General features: G+C 35.6%; 1 protein-coding gene across 7 annotated transcripts in view; it reads left to right on the top strand.

Moving 5' to 3' along the window:
• Nucleotides 1-25,818, top strand: part of LRRC28 (leucine rich repeat containing 28) — a 54,598-nt gene that overhangs the window by 14,537 nt on the left and 14,243 nt on the right. For all 7 annotated transcript variants that reach the window (XR_006166568.1, XM_042803858.1, XM_042803855.1 and 4 more), the window contains 2 exons: nucleotides 18,979-19,185; nucleotides 25,575-25,677. Coding sequence is in view for 6 of the 7 variants with exons in the window: in XM_042803858.1 (XP_042659792.1) it covers nucleotides 18,979-19,185; nucleotides 25,575-25,677 (310 nt within the window). In the remaining variant the exon portion in view is untranslated. The remainder of the gene's footprint in view (nucleotides 1-18,978; nucleotides 19,186-25,574; nucleotides 25,678-25,818) is intronic.

Below are 25,818 nucleotides of genomic sequence, written 5' to 3'. Positions count from 1 at the left end.
ATAAAATGGCTGGAAGAAAATGCTTTGTGAAACTCTTTTGAAGTCATGTTTTGAATACATTTTGGATAAGGCTAATAAGTGGACCAGCTTCTGCCTAATGCAGAGTCATCAATATCTAGATTCTGTGGTAGTAAGAACCATTAACTCAGAGACTCTGTCTTTGAGAGGAGAGCTGATTGAAAGAGATAAGTAAGAAGATGAGGTTTAATATTATAAAGTTCTCTTGAGTACTTATTTTCATTGAAATGCACAGCATTTTTTTTGTCCTGAAAACTGTAAATCTTTTAGCTTTATCCATGTAGTTTCAACAATTTCTTGGTTCTTTTCTTTGTCTCAGTTATATATATTTCTTGAAGTAAAGTTTTCTGAAGCTTTCTACTACTGAACTGTAGCATTTAATCTAAGTTTTTGAGGGTCATTTGGAAATAAGTAATGCCAGAGATATTATTTGAAAAAAATCTTAGAGTTGCAGGATAAACAAAAGATGGTTATTATTTCATATTATTCCATTAGTTCGTCTATAAGCTTGACGTAGAGTTGACATTATGCTTTCACAGTAGCTTAGCTTTATGGGGATTTTTTAGAGGTTTCTCTTTATTTGGAGAATTGATGTCTCATTTTAATTTTGAATTATGGAGTTAGTCCTATATGAATGTGCAGTCAGATATAAATTTTCTGAATCTTCTTACGAATGACTAATTTAAAAGTCCCCCATTGTTTATAATGCATGTGATACTTCAACTCCTTCCATTCTTGAAAAATTGTATTTATTTTATCTTTCTGTGGAGAATTACTACATCATCTCCAAAAAAAAAAAAAAATCTGGTGAGGAGTACTGGAGAAAATATTCTTCAGGAGTCTCAAAGCCAAGGTTATATCTGATTTGCTATGTTAGCCTTTAGGTTTGATTTCACTTTAGTCTTGGGAACTTTCAGTGTGACATGATGGTTCTTAAGGTTTACATTTTGATCTTGTAGTTAGTGAACACGTTTGGACAACAGGTTACTTAAAGGAGGGTAGGTTATACTCAAAAGTTGGACTTAAGTTTTGTATTTGACAAGGATTAGATTTTTTTTTTTATTGCACATTACTTGAGAGATACTTCTCCTTAGAAATGGCAAGTTGTAGCATCTTGTTCTAAGATTTAATTAAAAATGAGGTTATGTTTATTCAGCACATGTTGGAGTTAATTATAGATTTACTAAAACGAAAAGCTTAATGTTTTGCCAAGTCAAGAGCAAAAGCTAAGTAATTAAACAAAGAATAGGGGATGGTTTATGATCCCAGCCCATCTTTTGGCAAAGTTCCCTTTAAGAAGGGAAAAAAATAAAAAAGTATCAGTGGTTGTCTTTACCTGGTCTAGACCAAGTTTCCCTTTGTGTTTGTTGACAGGGAACTTTATAAAACCAAGAGTTTAGCATGTTGATTCGAGGGGGAAAAAATAAAATGCAGTCAAAAATACCAAACCTCATGTAAACTGTGTAATGCTATTTCTTTAATCTGTAAAGTGAAAGTGCAGGTGACTGGGGAGCACCAGCAGTTGCTGTTGCTGAAGGAGGGTACACATCTCTGCAAAAGTCAAAGGCAGGTTTAGCAAATGCCCTTTCTTTACCCTGTAGGGAAATGTGTGGCTTCCATTTCAAACTGACATTTCCGTGTTGTCTCTTGAGGCTTATGTGTATTGCCTCCACTTCTTGCAATTTTGCTTGATTTAGGTAGCATCTGAAGGAAAACTTATTCATCTGCTTTTGGTGTTCTGAAAGTGCAAACTGCAAAAATATTTAGGGGGGACTAATAGCACATACACTCCTCATTTCATTTCTGTTCAAATCCTTTTCCTTTTTAAGGCAAAATGTTTTAGAAATATAGTCAGTTTAAGCCTCATTAAAATACATTTGTAGGCTTATAAAACTTCATCTTCAAAGCATTTGAGAGAGATCCTGTGAAGCTGATAAGGGAGTGTTATCCTCATTTTACAGAAAGGAAAAAAGTGTTTTTAACAGAAGTGATTTGCTCCAGGCCACAGCAGGAGTCAGTGTTAGCCAGAAATAGAACTTGGGTGTTCCCATTCCATTTGTTAAGACCACACCTTTTTGAGGTTGATCATATTTAATATTGGGGAGGATTGTGTCTTTCCACCCGTTATTAGGAAATTAATAATTATCTCTCCATAATTAACAAACCTCTAAGTTAATAGGAAATTAATAGTGGTAAGAACAGTGAGTTTTTGTGACTGAAAGAACTTGTGCTTCTACAAGGCTGGAAGAGTTCATGGAGATGAATTTTGAAAAATATAATTTACAGATAAATACTAGATTATTTTCTCTTGCATAGGTAACTTCAGTGGTTCAATTTTCAATTCAAAGAAGGGTTCAATTTTTATTAAAATTATAAATAAAACAGTAATTGTTGATTACTGCTTTGTCTATTTATAAAGTACCCTTCGGAATCTTAACTGATTATTCCTAAGTCTGTTTTGCTTAGGAATTTGCTTTGCTAATTGGCAGCAAGAGAAACTTGGAGACACAAAAACTACTTATTCATTTCTCACTTTTTTTAAGTCACTATAAAGTACAATATCTGTATTTATTATTCATACCAATAAGTCAGTGGTAGAGACTTGTTGAATACCCAACTTAGTAATTCTGAATAGAGCTCAATATAAGGTATTTCAGTAAATCTTAATTAAAGGCATATAAACACAACTTCTTCCCTACCTCCTTTTGACAGTAGATTTCACTGATCGTGGGTACTGCATGCCAATAATTCTATTCTTATTTTAGACCCTGGCATTAAAATATGTAGTTCTAACTCATTTTTTAAACTTGTTCTCAATATTTTAGTTTAGAGCCTTTAAAATGGGAGGGCTCTTTGTTTTTTTCCCTCCTATATTTCCCTTCTGCTTTCATTACTGTCTTTGATTATGGTAGATCACTTTGATACCTAATAAAGCTCAATTTTTTTTTTTTTTTTATAATGATTGTTACTTTAAAAGCAAAGGCACAAACTGATGCAGACCCTGTTCTTTTTTCAGAGTTGGCATAACCTTAGTCCACTCTGCTTTCCTAATTTAGTAACATGTATAAAAATATGCACGACGGGACAGGCTTGGTACGCCAGGCACCCATCCAGGAGTGTGGTGTTTTTAAGTAAATGGACTTGTGGGGATTTGAGGAAAACATAGATTAGGTTACATGAGCTTTGCACTCTGTAAGTATGTGACTATTTAAAGGAGCATAGACTCTTAAATAAAAATCTCTTTTAATTATTATCATAATATGTTGCTCTCCTTGAAGTAAGTGGTTGCCTAATGATCAAAAATAGGTTTTTCTTTGCACAGATCTGTAAAAATATATGTTCTGTTTAATAATTCATTTCTAGATCCTATTTACTGTCTAAAACCAAGAGTCGGTGTACTAAGGTTTACATTAGGTCTTAGTTTAACAAGAACAATTTTTTTTACCTAAATCAATGAGAAACTTACCCACGCTTGCCTATTACTGTATTTTTTTTTTTTCACATCAGGATTCATAACACTTGAGTAATTATGCTGTATTAATGTAGAAGCACAATACCTGAATCAAAATACTTGATAGTATCTTTAAGACATTCTTTGGATTTCTAGGAGGAAAAGATTTTTACATGTTTTCATCTTGTATAAACTCTAAACCAGCCCTGTCCTGACAGCCTGTTAGGAAATTTTTATAAGAAAAATTTCCCCTACAAAATTATAGCAGAGAGTGATCTCTGAAGGGTTAGGAGCAAAATGGCAGTGTGGATGGTTACTGATAGTCATTGGACTTTGACCTAAACAGAAGTGACCAAAGCACAGGTAGTGGTATTCGTTACAGATCAGCTTTCATGCATGTCCAAACACAGTGGTACCTATTTAATTAAAGGATGTTGGTTGTGTGATATTTTATAACAGAGTCTGCCTTGCTCAAACATTTGTTTTGGGTTAAATTCTCAGGAGGACTACTAGTACTTCTGAGTGCTTTAAATTTATGGGGAGGGGAGTGAAGACAGAGAATAAAAAAATTCCATTAAATTCCTGGAAATTTTCATTAACTGAAGTTTTTCCTGTATACCCTCACCTGTATAGCATGTCAGAATGAGTCATCTGTGTATACAGAGCTCCTCACTATTCTCTATTTGTCTGCTTGCACCTTCTTATAGTTATTTTTTTCCACTTCCCCTCCTGTTGAGGGGCTTTTAAAAGCCTCTTTGTTAGTATCGTACATTTTTTAGTATACCATGGAATGTTCATAATGTCACTGGATGCTGGTTGCAAAACCAGTAGTATAACCATATAGTCAGAAAAATTCTAGAGCTTTATTTTAAGCTTAAAGTGTTGTTCTAATGTATGTTTTTGTTCCAGCACTTCTTCCAGATAGGCTTCTATTGGATGTACTGGAACTGAAATATTTCCCGTAACTGTAGCAGAAATGACATTAAGAAACAAAAAACCCCAACAAAACTATCTCTTTCAACAATGGCCTGTGGTATTCCTCATTATGGTGTTGCACAGCAGGTTCTCAAAAATGCATGTGCTAAGTATGTATGTGTTGTAATTCATTAATCTGAAAACTAATAGGAAACAGTTGGAAGAAGCCATCAATGTCTTTCATTGTAACATTTAAATTACATATTCAAATATTGCCTTGTGTATTGGCTTATTGGCCTAGAAAATTTCATCTTAAAATCTGCTCTTCTAATTTAGAGCAATCACTGGAAAAAGTATTTGGAAACTAAGCTATTTTAATGAGCATAGTTTTAGTTAAAAAAAAAAAAATAAAAATGATATGGCTCAGTGCCTCATATTCCCAAGTACCTGCAATTTTATAAAACATGGATCTTAAAACAACTTCAGTGGTCATTACCTATCTGGAAGAGTGATCAGGGACAAACTGAAACTGGAGTTGAGATTTCATGTCAATAAATTGAAGGCTAAAATGCTACTGAAGCAGGAGCCTAATGACCAAGTGTTTGAGTGTTCTAATATTAGTTTTACAATATTTAAAAGTTGCTCAAAGTTGTAACTTTACCGATTTCAGGTTCTTTTTCTTCTTATGTATTTTACCGAGATGATAATGATTTTGGATCAATCATACTTTTTCATAGTTCCTTACTTTGGTTTTAGTTATGCTTGAACTTGAAAAATTTTTGCCTGACTGAGTTTTGAGTGTATTTAAAGCATAAATGATTGCTCATGTAATTGAGTTCATTAATAGATCTGAGAATGTCTGAGAGTTCTGTACCTCAGCATTTCAGACCATGTTAATTTAATTTTAATTCTTTGTATGATGTGGGCAGAGACTGACCTGTAAAGGTTCCCTTTTTATGTGAAAATTCTTACTGACTGCAGAATCTTAGTGAAAGATATGGTGGCATCGTATGTCTGGGAAGAGGCATCTCTCAGAGTGACACCACATGAGTTCTAATCATTAAAATGCTTTTATATTGGAGAACAAACGTGGTTTTAGAGGGTAAGAGGTCAGTGCAAGGCCACCTGTGACCTGTTGCTCAATGTTTTATTTTATTTTATTTTATTTTTTCTCTGAAGCATCAAAATCCCAGCTAACTTTTTAGTGCTTTGAAACTAGTTTCTGAGGATGGGCCAGTGTTGCCATTTGTTCCCTACTATTCCACATGAGATCATTGTGGAAGTTACCATATGACAAACTTGCAGAATCTAGACCCACCAGCCACATACCTCACCACCCCCCCTCCCTGTTCCTTTCCTTCTCTGAAAAGGAAATAGTAAGAAACCTGGTGAGATGTAGGTGAAATCAGGACGGAGCATAGAAGAGCCAACCTAATTATTACCTGTGGTGCTCTTAAGCGTGTTGTGCTTCTGGCTTTGCAGTGAAAATCAGAATCTTTGCAGGAACACGTATGTTTTCTAAGCTCTGGGCCATGGGCTTTCCCCCGGTAGCTGTCCCCCTCAAGGGCTTTTAGATAGGAGATAAAGGAATTTGAGTGCTGCTTCTAATATTGAGGTACTTGGACTATTCACACATTCCTGAGAGTATAGGAGCAGATTTCACTGGATTCTGTTGTTAGGAGATTGGTACTGCCTCTTGAATCCTGGCTCATTCTTCTGTTTGGCAGTCCTTGCTTTTTCAAGTCACTGTAAACCTTGCTTCTCCAGGGGTTTTCCTCTTGTCTGTGGGGGTGGACAGGAATTTTGAAGATGTTGAGAGTGCTTTTAAGTAATCGTGACAAGCATTCATCTAAAGCTTTAAAACGTTATGGAGATGTTGGAGATCTTAAATATAACTGTAGAAGCATGGTAGTTATGTTGCATGTTCTTATGCCTTTTTATTAAATAAGGAGTCCTAAGGCCAACTCACTTCAACACAGTTCATTAAATATAAAATTGCATAATGTTTTTCTAGTAAACTCAATTCGCGATTTCTCAGTAAATTATTAAAATAAAGTCTTGCATATCCAAGTAACTGCCAGACTTTGCTTTAAAAAGGCAGCCAGTCACATGGCATATACAAAATATAAAATTGAAAGGAATTTAAAATGAAATACTGATTTCAGTACTAGAGTGAGAAGAGATCTTTAGATAATAAAATCAGTAATAGGGTGACGTGGAAATGCTGCTACCACATGCAAATAGTTTATTCAGTAATGCACAAAGTAGTCTTTTACACATCTGACAGAAGAAATGGCAACCTGAATTTTCTAGGGTATACGACAACAGAGCCTTAATGGAATTAATCTACCCTGCTCTGCTCTCCACTCCTGCAGTCATTAGAGCTGCCACTTGGGAACAGAGGATTTTTGAAAGAAAGTCTCTTGACCTTTGAATATACTCCCAATGACATGCTAAGCTGGAGGCCACAAGACAAAAGTGGGAAGTTTATGCAGCAATATATAACTTTAAGAACATTAAGTTGTCATTGCTGCTTTGATCAGTGATAGAGTATACTTTGATAAAGCTCGGATAAAGGGCTTCAGGCTGTAGCATCAAAACAATGCATTCTGTTCCTTTTAGTTTGAAATATGTATTTCTACAGTCTGGTTTTTAAAAGTGGAATGTGCTTGTGAGAACTGATTAGACCTGGCATGTAGACCTAAATAATGAAGGTCAAATAGAATTATTTGGTTTTTATGTTTTGATTGTTTGAGAACTTGGGTTTGAGATTTATAAAGAGGACTCATTGTGACACAGTTATATACCACAAAAAAAAATAACTCTGGAAGTGGCCACAGTTGTGTTTGAATTCAGTAATAACTCCATTTGTGGTGTTTGTTTTATGTGAGTTTATTGACTGCATATTGACTGAGAGGAAGGAGAAGTGGAGGGGCTTTGGTTGCTTTTGGTCAGCGTTAACTCCTGTGGAGCTGAATCTATGATGTAGAAAAGCAGGCTACCAGGAATTTAATTTTGTAGGTATGTAATTCTGTGTTGTAGTCTTGCTCTGAGTGTTTGAAGGTGTTACATAAATGTATCTGAAAATCCATAAAGGCTATAAAAACTAACAGTCCGATTTGCTTTAATTTTATGTATTAACTACATGGGCTCTAAAGCTTTATAGATCCATACTCAATTCATAGCTCTTGCAAATCCCCTCCAGCCCCACAGATTGTTGGTGGTATCTCTGATAATCTTCGTAACTGAGAAGGTATGATGCTTCATAGCTTGTCTGGCTGATTTGCTGTACAGCTGTCTTCAGTACCACTGAAAATAAATGTAAACACTGTTGTGTTTATTACTGTGACTTTTTTTAAGGTGTCATTCCCCTCCTTTTGGAACTTCTTCCCTCGACATGCTGAATCTCACAGCAAAACCTCTTCTTTGGAATTTGATACAAGGGTTTTTCCATGTTATGTCTGGCAACAGTCACATTCTGAGCACTGTAGCTTGGGGCTGTCATGAGGTGGATTCTCCTTCTTGCGCAATGCATGTATTGGCCTGTCTTTATGAGAGGAAGAATATGGAACTTCTGGTCTCTTCCCTTTGACCGTCTGTTCTTATAAAAATCATCACTTACTATTGAAAGCTAACATATTCCAAGAAATTAAACTGAACTTGAGCAGTCATATAGTGCTTAATATCAGACTAGCTTCCTAAGTAAAGGAGTTTCAGAAAAAGTTGGTTTGTAACTCATCTGTCAGCACTGAATTCTGCTGATGGTTCTGATAGTAACAATCTGACTTTACTGATTGCCTGCTTCAAGGCACATGTGATATATATGAAGTTCACTTCTGAAACTTCAGAACAGATGCTCTTTAAAATACTTGTAAAAGTCTTTCTTTTTAGAACTGTTATCCAAAAGCAAAACTGAATGTAGAGGGAGTTTTAAGATGCTTACGGCCTCTCTCATAAACATTTGCCAGTCATTGTTCACATGGGTGGAGACAGATGTGTATTGACAGGGCTGAGAATAAACCTCTGAGAAGGAGAGTTGGATGTATGCTGAGAAAGATGTGTTTCATATACAAACAGTATTTGTGTTTCTGTAGCATGAAAACTTATTTAATACAGACAATCTGTTCAATAGTGTTTAGTCAGGGTTTCAAAGAACCTCAGCTTTGAACAGATATTAAACTCTGTGTCTGTCTTCTCTGAAATTTTTCATCAGTTTGTAAATGTGTGAAAAAGGAAATGGTAGTAGTAACTGCTTTGCACATTCCAGGTTTACATCAGAAATGCTTTACTGACTTCAGTATGCTGTACTGTCAAAGGGCTCTAACTTTGTTTTGCTGCACTGAATTATTTCAGGAAGGTCCTAAGCAAAGATGAAGTAAGCCATACAAACGAAATCAGCTTTTTGGGAGGATTACGTCCATGCTTACTGTCTTTAGTGACTTTGTTTTAAAATAAATAAAAATAAATACCAAAACCTGCAGTTCATTGTTTCCATCACTACCATAATGAGGTTGGTAAAAGTTAAAAGTGTGTATCTGCTCCTATAGCACATGTCTGCAAACTTGTTCATGAAATTTAGTAGTTGTTAGTTCATAGAGCCTATTCAGGTGTTTAGTTTTCAGAAGAAAATTATCTGTAAATAAAATAATTTACTGCTCATTTTCCTTGTAAAACTTCTTTTTGTGTAAAATTTCTTAGTTTGAAATTTTTGAGATTCTGTTTTGTTGTACCAAATGAACATTTGTGACAAGAAAAACTTAGCTTTTGAAGCTTAGTTTTTGTAATTTTTAGGGTTGAGTGTTAAAAGTTTTCCACTTAAATTCTTAAGACTTGATAAATTTATCTATGAATGTACTTTATACTTTTGTCTCTTTGGTACCCTTGTTTGTTTGTTTGTTTTTTTTCCCTAAGCTCATTTAGCTATATTAACGGGTAGTTGATTTTACCTGTGCATTAAGCAAATGCAATTTACTAGTAGGACTTGAGTGCCCAGGGAAGCTTGGAGAACAAAGTCACTCAGTCTTTGAAAGTGAACAAATACAAATTGTTAGTGCTGTGCAATAGAAGAATTTTAGAATGTATTGATTTCCATTTTGACCTTGCTGGCCAAATATAATTTTCTTTTATACTTACCATTGTGAGAGAGTTAAAATAATACTTGTTATCGACATCCTTGTTTTTACTTGGCTAGTCTATTAAATAAATTGAGGCAAAATAAAATGCATCATTTACTGACACTAAATCTAAATGAAAAAAGCCTTTAAAGAGAATGTGTAGAACCGGAGGTGTTATGTGAGATTAACTTTCCTATGGTTCATGTCACACACACAGAGTTTGATACCTGTATTTCAGTTATCTTAATTTTATTGCAGTGATATTTAAAATAAAGGCCCACGTTTAACATAGCATTGTCCAAATCTGCATTAAATTGCTATTCTTTATGGAAGACTTTGATACCAAGCAAGTGCAAGTATACTCCAGTTGGTAATTATTTAATGTTTGAGAGCTTTTTGGACTGAAACTACTTACTTGTGTTGCTAAAGGAATGCAATTTGGAATGAGTGAGTGGGGGGTTTAGAGTATAATCACAAGCCTTACTTGTCTGCTTTGTGCTGATTTGAAACACTAAACAGCAATGTCTTCTACTGATTAAGATAAGGCTTGCAGTTGCTCTCAGCATTTTGAAAATCAGGACATTGCTAGTGTTGTTTGAAGTCGTAGGTCTTCTTTTTTGGTGATAATCTTAGTTAGAAACTGTTAGTAGTTGGTCCATGCCATTCTCTCAGTAGTAACCACATCATTATAGTAGCTCCTGGCTGCCCTTCTCAACTGGTGAATTAGCCGGTCTGCTGGGAGGCCACACAGATGCTGATCAGCACCAATGATCTGGGCAAGTGAAGAGGAGTAAGAGAAGCTCCTGATATTGCTGCTAGTAAAGGGCATTTGAATCCATAGTTTACATTTGAAAAAGATGCATCTCTATTATAGTGGGAATAATTCCTGTGAATGTTTAGCCAGCCCCTCACCTGTACTTACTGTTGCAATTTGTAGTAATTTCCAGCGGCCTGGAAGAACCCCTATTTTCACAGGATTGCAGTTAAGACAACCCCATCCATTAGCATTCCTTTGAAAAGCAAATATGGTGACTCCACTGCTGTAAGCCTGGTTCCAAGCTAAAGATCTTCCTTTGATTCTTTTCCTTTCCTTGACCCGCTGCAAGTTTGTAGTTGCATTTTTTTTTTTGTTGTTATGGAGACAGTTTACCTTCAGGGAATAGTGCTCTTCGGTATCTCCCAATAGTAAGATAAGTGAGCATAACTTGGCTTAATACAGCATAATACTTTCCCACTGAGATGAGAAATCTAACCAGGACCTATTCCTCTTCTTATGCCTTTAGTTGCTTCTTGGAGAGAAAGAAGAAGAAAAAAACACCACCCACCAACCTCAAGAAAAGGAAGATAGATGTGTCTGTTTCCAGTTGGTTGGAAACAGTTGATAGCAACAGTCACAACAGATAGGTCTTTGCTTGGATTATTTAGACATTAGTGTAGTAACAGGTTAGGAGCTACTAATCTATGTTTGTGAGAGACACCAATCCATTGTGTTGATGTGAAGCTTTTATTTTGAAGAAGAAGAAAGGAAAAAGCTCTCCTAGAGTTTATAGCAAGGACTGGCTGTGCCTCTTAGCTGTCCTTAATCTCTCTTTAGGATGTTCGTTTTGTTTGCCGTAATTTTAGGCAATTACTGGTTTGTTGTACTTAAAGCAGGGTACTTTAGCCATTTCTAGCTGGCTGGCATCTTGAGTTCAAATTATTAGCTCTTATGCACAAAGATTTTGTTTGGAAGGCTTTCCCCCACACTCTCCATGCAGTGAATATTAGTGTGGAGTGAGCTGTAGATGATGTGCAGCAGTAAAGATGGTAAGGCAGAAACAAAACGAGAGACAAAACAGGTTTCATGCTTTATTAATTCACAGTTGTTTATGTTCATACCACCCAGGAACACCCAGAAAAAGGAAAACAGCTGCTCCTCAGAGGAAAGACAACAGCAAAAATGTATTTCCTAAATAAGAGACTTTTCTGTAAGGTGCTAGCAGAATTTTTCATACAGTACTCTTGACAAAGTACCATTCTGTCTCTTCACATTTCATTTTAGCTCCTAGCCAACATTTGGGATATCATTTAATAAAACTATAGAATAATACTAATCTATCAATTTCATATCTATTACTTATTTGTGTAGCAATAGTACCTTGCTGTGGGGCAATAAAGTACTAGGCAGAGTATACCAGAAAAAAATGAAAGGATAGGTTGTCTTAAAAAACCAAAACCAACCAAACTAACTAAAACCAAACCAAAAAAAAACATCAAACTTGATGTTTCATGGCCTTGAGTTACCTTTACGCATAAACAATTTTTTCCTTGCCTGTCCCTCTTGCCCTTTCATGCACCTCTTCCATTTTTCTCATATATGTTAATTTTTTTATATTTTTCTAATCTGATTTGTTCTAACTGTTCTCATTGAGACCATCAAATTATGGAAGAAAATGGAATTCCAAACCTGTATGAGGGAAAATACGGAGCATGACCTACTAAACAATCTGGACCTGTGCTCTCTGTCTGGTGCTTCAGTGGTGATGCTGAGGAAAGTAGAGTCTGCTGGACCCATGAAATACTGAAGGCTGCCAGTTTTGTTAATTTAAGCTTCATTATGGTGAAAGATGGAGAACCACTAACCTTTAGAAGAGTTTGTCTTAAGACCCTCATGCCTGATGTCTGTTTTCAGACACTTCTGGCTTAACTAAAATTACTGTTTAGCAAGACTGAACTTAAGAAAGCCACTTTTCTTAGCTTTGCTTGTGAATGATGGTACCAAATAAATAAAGTTTCATACTAAATTTACATGTGACATTTAGCAGGGTTAAGGAAAAAAGATTCTATTTGGGTATGTTCAGTAGAAGTATGTATTTTTCACTTAGTTTATGGTTTTGTCTGCTGCTTAAATGTTTTGGTAAAGACTCAATATAGTTTATGGCTGAAGCAGGTGAAACTGAGAATTAGGAACATCTTTGAGGTGTTACTTACATTACTATGTTCATTCACAAAGACAATCCTGCCCCAGAAAAATCTTTTTCCCTGTTCTTTCCAGCTAGGATATGTGTGTGAAATGCAACCATAAGTATGGTTAAAAGTAATAGATTCAAGTTTGATCAGGCTTTTTTTTCCACAGAATTTTTATGGGCTTGAACTCATATTCAGCACCTTATTTAAAAACAGGTTATTCATAAAACAGTTGCTGTAATATCATAATGTCGGTTCCAGTCCCTCTTCCTTTTTTTTTTTTTTTTTTTATTAAAATACTGAGCAAATACTAGCCTACATGGGAAGAACACAAGGAAAAAAGTCATCTTCAGGTCTGTTAGGCTTGTGAAACAGAACGTTTTTCAAGCTCTTTCACTAACAATACAGTAACAGATCTGCATACAGCAGTGTCAAAATGTAAATGTGATTCAGTTTGCCTCCCCCTTTCTTTGTCCTTAAATCTAATGATGCCAATTTTCAGTTATGGTCAAACTTCCTTGTTTGAAGATGGCACAGGTCTATCATAAGTGCCAATTTGTGCTAGAAAATTTAATTTTTATAGGCTATGAACTGTGAGCTGCATGGTAGGACAGTAAATGTAATGTAATATATAATAGGCTATTTAATTTGGTTTAACCATCTTAAAATCTATTTAAGTTCTCCTGAGACATCCCAGGGCAGATCTGAAGGAGATCTTTTCCATCAAGCTCTTAGTGATTTAAACTTATGCTTCCTGTCCATTACAGTTTTAAACTGATAATAGTATCACAATTCAAATTCACAGGCATGTATAGAGACTAGCATTTTTTTTCTAATGGGACAGATAATAAGCTTTGTATGTATGAAAGACTTCAAACACCTTTTACTCACCATTGCATGGTTCTACAGTTCTAATAGGAAAATGCATCTTGTATTCAGATTCATGTAAGTTGATTAAAACATTATTTCAAGGGTGAAGTATGGTAGTCACTTCTCACACCTTCTGTTCCTTTCCCAAAGCAACCAACTTTCTTCTTAGACCCCAGGATAGAAAGGGATCACTGGGGTTCATGAAGCCCAGTGCTTCACAATCACAGCCAGTCATCAAAGTACTTAATTCTGTAAGGATTTGTAAGAATGTGTCCTGGGTACCACAAGCTGGAAAACATTACTCTGTGGCAAGTGGCAAAGATTTTTAGTATGGAACCTTGAAGCAGGGACATGCTGCTGGCATTAGAGAGTGGATGGCAGGCAGGAGATGATCACCTCTGTGTTAGAACCCTTTGGTAGCAGGGTGATAGATGTAAATGTTTGTATGATAATAGCAAGATCACCATTACTGCCTACAATACAAAGGTATATTAACATACTTTCTTGCACATAATACAGGGCTGGCTATATATAGAAGTTGTATTAGTCATCGTCACTGGTGGCTCATTATCCTTAGGTGGTGAACCAGTATAGCCAGTCCTTCTCTTCTTTCACTGTTTCAAGAAGAGGCCTGACTTGCAGCACCTTATCATGCTTATCTTCTGTTATTTTTCATTTCAATAACTTAAGTATAAAAGTTCTTGCTCTTCTTCCTGTACAGTAACTTCATTCTCTATTAAATTAGCAGTACTTTAAATGCTGTGTCAACAACAAATGAAAACCTAGTATTTTTTTTTTACCAAGGTAGAAAATGGAAATTCTAAAAAAAGTAGACCCTCCAGGAACAACACCACTAGTAATGTTTTCTTCATCCCAATGATTTGCCATGAGATGCGATACTCATGTGTTACCATTAACCAAGAAATTTCATCCAAGAAAGATAAGCCAGTATAGCATGACTTATATTTGGAAAGATCTGGGTTGTGTTTTTATTCTGCTTTCTATTTACATTCTGGTCATTGGTTACTTTTAGTCATTCTTTTCCCTTAGAACAGTGGTTATAAGATACTGAGGAGCGCTGAGTTCATGCTAACAGGGCTTTTGTGAACACAGGTTCTACATTTCTTCTCCAGCTCTCGGCTGCTATCCCAGAAAATGTCTTATTCATTGAAAATCGTCATGCCTGAGCTTGCAATTTTGATATATAACCCATTTTTTCCATATTCTGGGATGGAAATTTTTTAAGCAGCCTCATTTCATTTTAGTAATGGATGTGGTAATTTTCAGTGCTTTGTCCTTGTTCCCATGAGGTATTCTGTCTCTGTCCCCATACACAGCATTACTCTTACAGGAAAAAATGATGCAAAAAGCTAATTTAATATTTGGTCTGTCCTTCTAATTTCTACCCCTTGTTGACACCAGCTCTTCATTTCTTGTTGAGAAACCTTTTGTTTGTCTTCAAGTTCCCATTTTCCTGGCCTCCTGGCAGTTTTCGTTTGACATCTGTGGCCTGACCTATAAGTGCCAGCTCTCCTTGCTGATCAGTCCCTTTTTCCATTCCTTGTAGGTTCTCTGCTTTCTCTTAATATCCTGCTTTGAGGTGCATTCTCACGCAGGTAGGTCTGTAGCCCTTTCCTGTCCCCTTTTTTCCTTTACTTAGATGGAAAGACTCAAATAGTATTTGATTTAAAGTAAATCTGTGCCTTCCATATACTCAAATCCAATTGTGTATGTGTTTCATATCTCTTTGGATGAAATTTGGGGTTATGGCCCAACAGGGAAAGGTGGAATTACTCTTGAAATGTAAAGAAAACTCTCAGTTATTTTTGAGTTATGCAGCTGGTGAGGCCTGTACCCCCAGGAGGTTAAGGAAGTTTGAATTGCCTTTGGCAATTACTATATGTTGTATAGGCTGCTTACTTCCAGATGTTTTTTTAACTTCATGTAAAACTGTGGGAATTAATTTTAAAAACTGGCATTTAAACCACCTGAATCAATTTTTTTTCTTTTTCCTGATGCTGGGTATGTTTCTACAAATACAGTCAGTTTTGTTAGAAGGCAAATAATTATGGAAATCTGAAATTCTTTCAAGGTTTCACTTTTTTTTTTTAAAAAAGGTATGCTGATGTTTCTTTTCTATTTGTGTTAAGAAACAAACCTACTGGGCAGTTGTTAGTTTGAAAACCCAGAGTTTCAAGACAGTCAACCTGTCCCCTTTTCCAAGTGGTTGGGAAAGCTATTACCATGAATGCAGAGGCTGGGTTTTGGAGCCACAGTAATCACTTCTGAATCTTAATATTATCAAGGATGAAAAAGATCAATTAATTACTCAAGTGCTGGCAGTTTTAGAATACAGTCTGAAGTATTTATTTGTACATCTGTGTCACTGAAACCACCTTCAGAAGGCTGTAGGCAGGGCTCTGGGTATAAGCCTGCATTTAAGTTTTTGTGAGGTAAGGAAGTGTGTGGATTTACAGTCTGTCAGCCACTTTGTGTCTACTATGCCATGAACACATTTATACCATATGGCCAAGCCACGGAATTGCCCAGCTATATGTGCAAACAGTAATCCGTGCAGATGGACACATCTGAAACACTTAGGTCCAGAGAATCAAATGGGAACTTCGTGTTTGGACTCTGGTCTTTCTCAGTTAGAGGTGTAGCAAAGCTACTGAGGACTTTTTTCTGGCTTCTGATATCAAAAGAGGGCTCAGTGCCCTGCTGTGTTGATTTTGATAGTGTTAATTCTAGAGCTAATATAAATTTTAAATTGTACATTTATGAATTTAATTTAAATGTAATTGGAATTCCTCAGTGTGGTTTAACGGTGGTGTATGATGCTTGGTCTCCTTCTTATCCTTGGGGGCAGGGAGGAATCTCAGAATAAAAGTCCCTTCTCTGTCAGTTCTTTTTATTTGAGAATAGCTTTTTTCTTTTCTGGGTATGCCTGAAATTTCCAAAGTTCCACCTCTCCTAAGTGTTTTAATGCTTGATGAGGTGATAGAAAAAGAGCGATTTGTAAGTCTTTCACTGTATTTGTTAGCCAAGGCATCCTTCAGTATTTATGTTGCAAGATTTTTAAAACATGGTTAATAATATTTAGTAACTAAAAGCTTGAAAAACTTCTTTATGGCGTGTTTATATTTTGTTATTCCTCTTTATTGTTTTCCTTGCTTTAATGAGATTGAAACCAATTTAGTGTCATTAGTAAATGTCTGAGCATGTTCTTCAAATGAGCTTTCAATGCTATGGTGGGAAGTTTGGGGGTTATATCTTTAATCTGATGGCACTTTACCTTGTTTGGTTTACTTTTTAACTTCATGGGTCAGTGGGTGTTTCTGTAACATATGGCACTGTATGTTGAAAGTGGGTGTTTACATCTGGTATGCATTGGAAGATTTAAGGTAGAGAGGATGAAGTTTTGGGCAAGTATGTGTTTTTTGGATGAAGGATAAAGTGAGAATACTTTTATTTCCTCATAGATTTGAAACATATCATTCTAGCAATGCCTTTGAAACTCTGCCAGCTTTGCCAACCGTAACATTTATGGGATTTTGGACCTAAACTGAATTAGAAAACTGTTTTTAGTGGCAGAGAAAAAGGTTAGTGCATGAAAATAGCTGGGCCTATTATTGACTGCATGTGGTCAGTGGTTTGGCTGAATGTAGGTGGCTCTTTTCCTGTCACTGTTTTCAAGCATATGGCTTTGTTTGTCATGCATATAAAACTCTTTAAAAGTGAGTTCTACTGTACTTCTTTTGCACAATGGTTTTTTGCTATTTAGTAGTGATTACTTTGCTTTTGCCATTCATTTTCAATCTTGTAGTAAAAAACCCCCACTTTTTCAATAAAGCTTATGATTCCTGTTGACATCAAAACTAAGAGGTTTGAAAAATGTGGTCATCTGTGTATAACAGCTGCTTCTGCCAGTAATATTTTGGATGCATATACTATGTTGTTGATTCTTCATTGTAGTTAATGCTGGGACTGTTTGCAATGGGCAGAAACTCCTTTTAAGTGTGCACACACAATTTATTTTATGAGTACGTCTGTGAAAATCTGTAATGCTGAATTATAACTTCCCTTTTTTTTCCTTCTAATGTTTTCAGTTTTGAAAATAACACTTACAGCAGTTTTTCCCCAAGGTCAACTTCAGATTTGCCATTTCTTTTTCCCATTGTGTAGAAGGCAGCTGGAAATTAACCCAGTGTTTTGTTTTCTTCTTTGGGTGTAGTATACAAGGGGCTACCTCAGAGCTCTGGAAATACTGAATTTTCTAGCTCCTGCTACAAAGAGTTTAAGGCCAGAACAGGTTCTGTTTAGCTTTAACTTAAACAGTGTCACCTTATATATATATATATATTATTTTTTTTTTTTTTAAATCTTGGTGATAGAGATGTAAATTGTGCGGATTGTGGATTGTGTAGATTATCTGGTGTTTTCAGTGTAGAAAATTCCAGTAAATCTTGTTTAGCAGCTATCAGATGCAAGAGCTGGTTTCATTCAGCAAAGAGCAAAGTACATTTGGTTCTGCAAGATGCTGAGAACTGCAGTGAGAATTAGGGGCACCAAGCACTTTGAGTTGGTTCCATTGCTGTAAAGTATTTAAAAAGAAAGCAAAACTGACTACAGTTTCCCCATGTTTGAGGGGGGAAATAATTTATAGACTTATCCAATTTTTAGAGTAACTGTAAAAGAATAACTAAACAAACAATGAGATAACTTGAAGAGCTGCTTAATATATTTGTCAGTCAGTCCTTAGAGAAGTGCATCCTGGTCCCACAGGCCAGACACAAAGAAAATCACTGCACAAGTAAGGCTACTTGTGAGTCATGTCTTGCAGACATCTAAGAACTTCATTTGTTATCTACATAAAAAAATTATACAGTACTATTTAAAACACAAAATATACTTTTAAAATTCTTAAAATGTTAAAAAATCTCTGGAAGTTGTAATTATTGCAACTATATGTTAGTATTTACTGTAATACCTTCCTACAATATAACATAACATTATAACCTACAGGTTAAGAAATTTCATTTCTAATTTAAACTAGGTCCTCTAAATTGTACTGTGAAGACAGAGCTGTTGTTCCTAAGCATGCTTGGTGAAAGACTGTCACTGAGCAAGAAGTGCTGTGCATGTATTTGTAAGTCTTACTGCAGAAGAATCTTAAGGTGGATATAAGCATTGCATCCTCAACTGTTTTTGTTTTGTTTTTTTTTTTTTTTTTTTAAAGTAAAATTTGAATTTCCATGAGTTTGGAGTCATGCAGAACACCCTCAATAACAGCAAGCTCTGTAATGTGTTTTGTCATATGTTTGTGGGTTTTTTTTTCTGGTTCTGACTTAGGACCGTGAAACTGCTTGATATTTTTGACGGCAGTAATTGTCACAATTCAGGAAAGCTCCACCTTGAGACATCTTGTATTTAAACATACTTCCCAACTGATAACTGTTTCTCATCAAAAAGATTTGAAATATTAACTTGATGGAGATTGTTAGTATCCGTTCTGAACACTGATTGATAGAACAGTATCTAAAGAGAAAAGCAGCGCAGCTGACTGATGACCTTTGTTTTTAATTTATGTGAGATTTTTTTTGTGGTCTTGTTTGTGAGTATAGTTACATTAATAATTATCAATGCCTTCTGTTTGGATTGTAGAGGTTGGAGACCTGAGGGAGCTGCAAACGCTGGACATTTCAACCAATCGTTTGATAACATTACCTGAAAGGCTACATATGTGCCTTTCGCTGCAGTACTTGACTGCAGACCGAAATCACCTGTGGTATGTTCCCCGCCACCTGTGCCAACTACCAAGCCTCAATGAGCTCTCCATGGCTGGAAACCGCCTTGCATTTTTGCCACTTGGTGAGTCACCACTGTCACAGGGCTGGGGGGCTGGGTCAGAGAAGAGACAGGAAAACAAACTTTATGTCCCAAAAAGAAAAAAAAAAAAAACAAAACAAAACAGCAAGGCAACAAGTTATTTTCTTCAGTGGTCCCAACAAACTCTGTTTATGGAGTTGTCACAGCAATCATATTGTTGGAAAATGTGTTACTGAACAAATTAAAAAGGCAAGTTAAGGTTTCATATCTGTTTTAAAGCAGTAAGTCAGCTATCAAATTTGCTTTATTTTTAGCTAACTGAAAAAAGTTTAAATGATGTTGTGTTTAAATACAGTACTAGGTAATCTGAGTTCCAGCACTTTCGGTAATGATCTGTTCCTGTTTGCTGGATCTGATGATTTAACTAAGATTCTTCAGCCAGGGTTTAAAACTTGCTGTGGAATCCCAGTAACTCCACATAAATTATTTTTCATCATTAGGAATGTCACTATTGCATAATCTACCAGAGCTTTAGTTTGTGCTGTGTATAGGCATCCATCAAAACTTCCACAGTAGTAGCACAGGAAAGAATTTATCTGCCTTCCTATCAACCCTTTCAAAGATTGGAAGTGTTGAAGCAGATCTTCAAGAGTAGGAGGTGCAGTCAGCATGTGGTGGTTTGTTGTGGGATGTAGTTGTGTTGTGTGGACTGTATATTCTGTTTGTGAAAAGCAAGTCCTCTTCCCTGTGTTGGTTACTCTTTAGCCCTTCCACAGGCTAATCTCTGCTGAACTACAGACACACAGGCAGATCTGTCATGTTATTTGAATAGCCATTAATAGTTTTTCTAGAATACAGTCAGAGTTTGGTGTTAATTAGGTGCAGATGAAGGTATGATAATGACTTTGAAAAGAAGATGAAAATTGAGGTGGCTAAAAATGAGATAATTTCTAAAGTAATTACATTGTATAGGTTTAACTTAATTTTTTCAGTACTAGCAATTTAGTCTTTATAGTAGTATATGATCTTTCTGGTTTTCTTAGCACCTTAGTTTATATTACTGGAAAGTAAATGCAAATATGTTTCCAGACAGAGTGTTTTAGTTATGTCCCAACATATGTCATTATATAAATGAGAAAACAAGTTCCAGGTTGCATCATCCAGATTCCACAGTACTAAACTGAGCAAAGTAACTTCCCCTATTTTGGCAAATATTTGTAACTCTGTTTCATGAGAAGGAAGTTGAATCTTTTTAATTTTGCAAAAATAAGATGCTGCTCAGTAAGATGAGATGCAAAATATTAAAGGGTAAAAGTTTTTGCTACTTTTGCAGTAGTAGCTTATCTATGAGTAAGCTATGACCTGGATGAGCCATAGATCTCCTGAAATGTTTTAAGTTCAAAAGGAGGAAATAAATCTCTAATATAATGACACACCTTCTTTTTTCTTTATTTTTAGACTCAGATTCAAAACATTCAAAAGGAACTTTTAAAATAACGGGAAACATCAAAGACTGTCAATTGACCTTGTTCAGTAGTTCCTAATAGTGACTCACCGGTGAACATTTGGAGATAATTTGCTATCTGTGGATATGAAACTGAATCATAAATCCTAGAGTTCAGAGGAAAAGCAGCACAGTATAAATGTAAATGTTTAATCCTTCCTCTGAAGAATCATAATGCTTCAGAGTGGTCAAGATGTGATAAAGTAGAAGAGAGAGTTAGTGCACTGAAAAGTGAAAAGATCAAATCTGTCTTCTATTGTATGGGAAAATATTTTTCTTGGAGTATTATTGTAGTTAAGGCATAATTGTAGCATTATTTCTGCTAGCTGCACATGTGGCTAATGGTTTTCTGCGTGTGTATTCTTACATTCAGCTTCACTACTTAATGACTGTGTAAGGATGTTAAATAACAGTGAAAGATACTGTAGAAATATCTACAAGTGCTATTCAGGCAAGAATTGTCAGTTTTTTCTCAATTAGGCAGTTGTGTTGAAAAGAAGACATTGTAATCTCCTGACAGAATGTTTTTTTCTCTTTTTTTTTTTATTAGATGTATATATTAGAAGAAATATGTTTGAAACGTATTGCTTAATGCATTTTAAAGTGTGATTTACTTTATTTGTTTCATATTGTTGTTATCTACTATGTGAAGGAATCCATTCTTCCTCATCTAAGTATGTCCCTTGTAGCTGCCAGTAGATCTTCTTGATAGGTGTAAAGGAAATCTACATTTTCCTGTTCCTAGATTGATAGGTGTAAGATTCGTTCCAGCAGTAGCACAGTGCTGCTGGATACATACTGTATTTTTCTGTCCTGTATATTCTTTCAAGTTTCCAGGCACAAGCATCCTAAGATTAATCCATTTTACAAAATACAATAGAAATAACTGATTTCACTCTCTGACTTTCAGAACTGGTACATAAACAAGCAGATGGGTAAACAATAATGAATTAGTCACTTGTTCTGCAGAACGCAGTTAATTCTTGAATATGCCAGTATTTTTTAAAAGTTACACTTTTTCAGCTATTGAATATTCCAGTCTATATCCAAAGAAGCTAGACTGCCTGGATCTGACCTTTTGGGCCTTCCTAATAAATTTCTTCAGAAAACCCCACCCAAACTCCATGTGTAAGTTGCCCTGAAAACTGCATCCTGGACAGCCCTATTAGTGCTAGGGTAACTTCCATGCTCCCCTAATCAGTGGTTTTAGGATTCTGTTCTTGAATGGCAGATGGAACTACTGATCATTTTATATCCATCTACTTAGAACATAAATTACACATTGTCAGAAATTTAACTTTAAAATTTTACCACTAGCAAATGCTCCAATGCCTGAAAACAAATTCCATTGCAAGCAGAAATTTGAATCTGATGACATAGCAAAAATGAAAATGATTTATGTAATAAAGTACAAATATAATTAAAATAGGGTGTAAGTTCTCAAGTGTACTGGCAGTACAGGGGATGTTGTGACAGCAAATATTCAGTGTTATATCATTTTACTGAGGGTTTATGTGCACTTTTTGTTTAGAAAATGGGTCTAGTAATTATCAGTGCACAGTAAACAAAGGTCTTATTCTACCTCAGTATATGCTGCTTTTGTGTCCTTGCCCTCACAGTATGGTTAAAAGAGCATCAGTACAGACACAAGAACTTTTGTTCCATCTTCAGCCATGTGGAATGCATATGCCAGGGCCCTGAGGTTAAAAAAAAAAAAAAAGAAAAGAAAAGAAAAAGAAAATAAAAAGGGAAAAAAAGAAAAAAAATAGAATTGGGGTTTGTTCAGGACTCATGGCATTTGGTCATTTCTGGGAGAAAGGTCTTTGATCTAGGAGTCTGGAAGGAGGAAAGTGGAAATGTTTTAGACACAGTACAGTGCTCGCAAAAGCCACATGAAAACCTTCTTTGTAGCTTTAGCCTTTTCATAGATGGACAGCTTCCTTATTTTACAAAGTTCTTCAGAAGCGTGTTTTTTAGAGAACTTTTAACAATATTTGTTGACTGATACAAGACATAAAAATTAATGTGGATGGGATACAAAGAGCTTTTTAAAGTGATGATTTATTTAAATTTAAACTTTATGGATAGTGTTTGAAATTGGAAAAAAAAAAATCTTTTGGGGACTAGAAGATGCTTGGTTGTTTAATGCAAAGAAACCATATCAAAGGAACATTTATAGTTCCAGGCTATTTGGCTTTGGGAATTGAATTTTTCCTACTGAGATATTTTGTCTAACATCCAAAAATTTGCTTTAATTACCTAGGAAATGCAGTCAACTCAGAACTTAGAATCTAAACATAGCATAAGATAAAGACAGAGGGAATGAAGAGATGAGATGCAGCCTAACTCCCCCCTCAATGCATATGAAAAGAACAGCTTTAGGGCTTTTTTTGACTTGCCTGATTTTCAGCCCATTTGCATACATCTGTGTAGAAATGAGCAAGATGAGCCTCTTCTTTAAAAATTTTCCTCCTTTCTCTAAATTAATAAGTTAAACAGTAGCACATTCAAGCTACTCCAGCAACCCATAGTTTTCTGCTCCTCTTAGTATAACTGGCTTCTGCACCATGAGGTGATATTCTCTAAGCATTAGGTGTGCCGTGCACATGCTATCTGCTTTAAATTTTATTGGCTGATTCTTTTTCAGCCTTACAATATTTTATGGTGTTATAGTGCCTCAGTATTACAATATTTTTATTCATAGTAGGATAACAATGTTTTTGTTTCATCTAAAAATATCCCAGAACTTTACTAAACTATTTTCAGCCCTGCAATACTGAGCCAAAATAAATCATCTTTTTGAGATGTTAGCTCATAATGATGCACAGCAGCATGTCACAGCAGTGCCCATCAGTCAGCAGAGATATTTGTACTCGCTTCTTGGGGCAGGACAGTTGATGGATGCAGCAGAAAGCTCTGTAAACTAGAATGCTCTGGGACTGGGTCAAAGCAGTATGCGATGGTTGAACATGTCCCCTGATGTCCAGTGACTCCGGTTTGAACAAAGGCCAGATTATGGTCCCTGAAACCTCCTGTTAGAGGGCAAGGGCTTATATTAAAAGAAAAAAAAAAAAAAAAACAAACCAAAACTCGTTTTTTTTCGAAGTTAACATTTTTATTTCAGAAAAGGAATCTCTTCGTTTTCTGTTGGTATCATAATTTGTTCTTTATATCAAAGATTTGATACTGTGACACCCTGTGAAGCTCTTCCTCAGTGTGAGCATTTCAGGTTTCTGGTGCTTACAGCTGCCATTCAAGTGGGTGACAGCTGAAGACATTTAGTATATTTTAAGATGGCGAAATGTTGGGGGGAGGAAGGAATCACTCAAAATATCATTTGCTTTATCTGCACTAAGTGGTGTCCAGAGCTCCTGTGTACAATAAAGCTATTCAATAATAAAGAAGGTATTGTGTTACCTATTGTCATAGTAGGGAATGGTAACAGATCATTATTCCAAATAGAATTTCTGAATAGAAATATCACGGAATTAGCTTTAATTTTTATTCTGTTCTTGGCCAATTAGCAAGAAGCTATGCTAATTTCTCTGGTTATCTTTATGCCAACCAAGGTAATTGACAGTTCATAAATACGGGAAGTCGGAATTGGTTGATAGTGGTATCATCTTGCAATGTGGATGATTCAGCCAAATGCTTGTTTATCTTGCTTAGTTTCTACAACATACTCATAAAAGTTTAAGAAGTTGAGAGGCATACAGATTTTTTTTTTTTAAATTTATTTTTTCATAATGCAGTTCATCTGGGTTGCGGCTATCCCCTCCCAGGCAGAGAGGCTTTCAAACATTGGTCACTTGGTTTGTGCTTTGTATTAAATGCGTATGTCTTTTCTTAACCCAGTATCTTGAACGGCATAGGAGCTACAGATGAAGGGGGCAGCCCAGATGATCCTACATGTCAGCTTTCTTGCCAGTTCAAAACTCTTTTTTACTGTTCTTTTTAGTTCACTGTTCAGTTTGTCTTTTTAAATGTCTCACGTTAGCATGTTTTTCGCTTTTTTTGGTAGCAGAGAGTTTTACCACTGACTGGATCTTGCTGATAAGCACAATTCTTGTTTCTGAGAATTATTCCTAGAAGCCTAAATTTTCCCTTTTAATTTTGCTCAATTTTTCCACTTTAATTTCTAAACAAAATAAAATTGTTTTGTACCTACATGTTCCTATCTGGAGGTACATTAATATATTTCTAGTCTGTGAAGGCATTGCTTAAACACGCTGTACTTGCTTCTTTTGACTGCCAGCCATGAATATTTTAACAGAAATAACACAAGCAGCACACTTTCAGATGTGGCTACGAGTAAATGATCAATGCAGTTTTTGTTGTATACTATTCTGCAGTTTAATGCTTGTATGTTTTCTTGTGTTCTGTACCTTACTGCATCACGCAGTCTTGTTTCTGAATAATTACTGGTTGTATTTGGTTATGGCTAATGTAGTCAAACAAGTATGTCTTCTTGCAAAAAAGAAAGAGTGGGACAGTGTTCTTGTTTATGTCTTTACCACTTTACCAAAGATAGTGAAGCTGTGATTCCAGTGACATAAGGCCAGATAATGAAAGCAGGTTTGACCTTGTGAACTTAAAGTATGCACTGAAAATTTGAAATCGGTTGTCCCTTTTCTGCTTTAAACTGACTTCAGAGTTTGTCATTGTTAACACTTAATTATTTATAACAGGATTTTTAGGGTTACTGAAAAGGGGTGTTGTTTTAGTAATTTTAAATGCCATTTTCCAAACAGCTTTTCAACACATCCATAATAAGACCATTGGCTGAAATTTTACAACTGAGAAGTACTAGTTTATGTTTGCTTACATTGGGTCTGATTAGCTTATTTATAATTAAAGGGAATTTCTTTGCTTGTAATTGTCACTGTCATCTCTTCTACACCTGACTTTTCTTGTTTTCTAAACCCAGATTTAGGTCGTTCTCGAGAGCTACAGTATGTTTATGTGGATAACAATATTAATCTGAAAGGCCTCCCATCTTACCTGTATAATAAAGTCATTGGTTGCAGTGGGTAAGTATGAATTAATTCAGATGTCTTGCATACCTGTTCCCTGTAAAATTTCTCATAAATATCTTCCTGTACGATATGACTGATTATTTTTGTGTGTGTGCGATGGATTTAGAACTGATGTTAATTTGAGGGGTTTACTGT

Source organism: Tyto alba, unplaced genomic scaffold (genome assembly GCF_018691265.1).
Source record: "Tyto alba isolate M040663 unplaced genomic scaffold, T.alba_DEE_v4.0 Super-Scaffold_41, whole genome shotgun sequence".
NCBI classification, from domain to species: domain Eukaryota; kingdom Metazoa; phylum Chordata; class Aves; order Strigiformes; family Tytonidae; genus Tyto; species Tyto alba.
The sequence above is the reverse complement of the archived record's forward strand: the minus strand, read 5'-3'. Positions and strand labels throughout refer to the sequence as shown.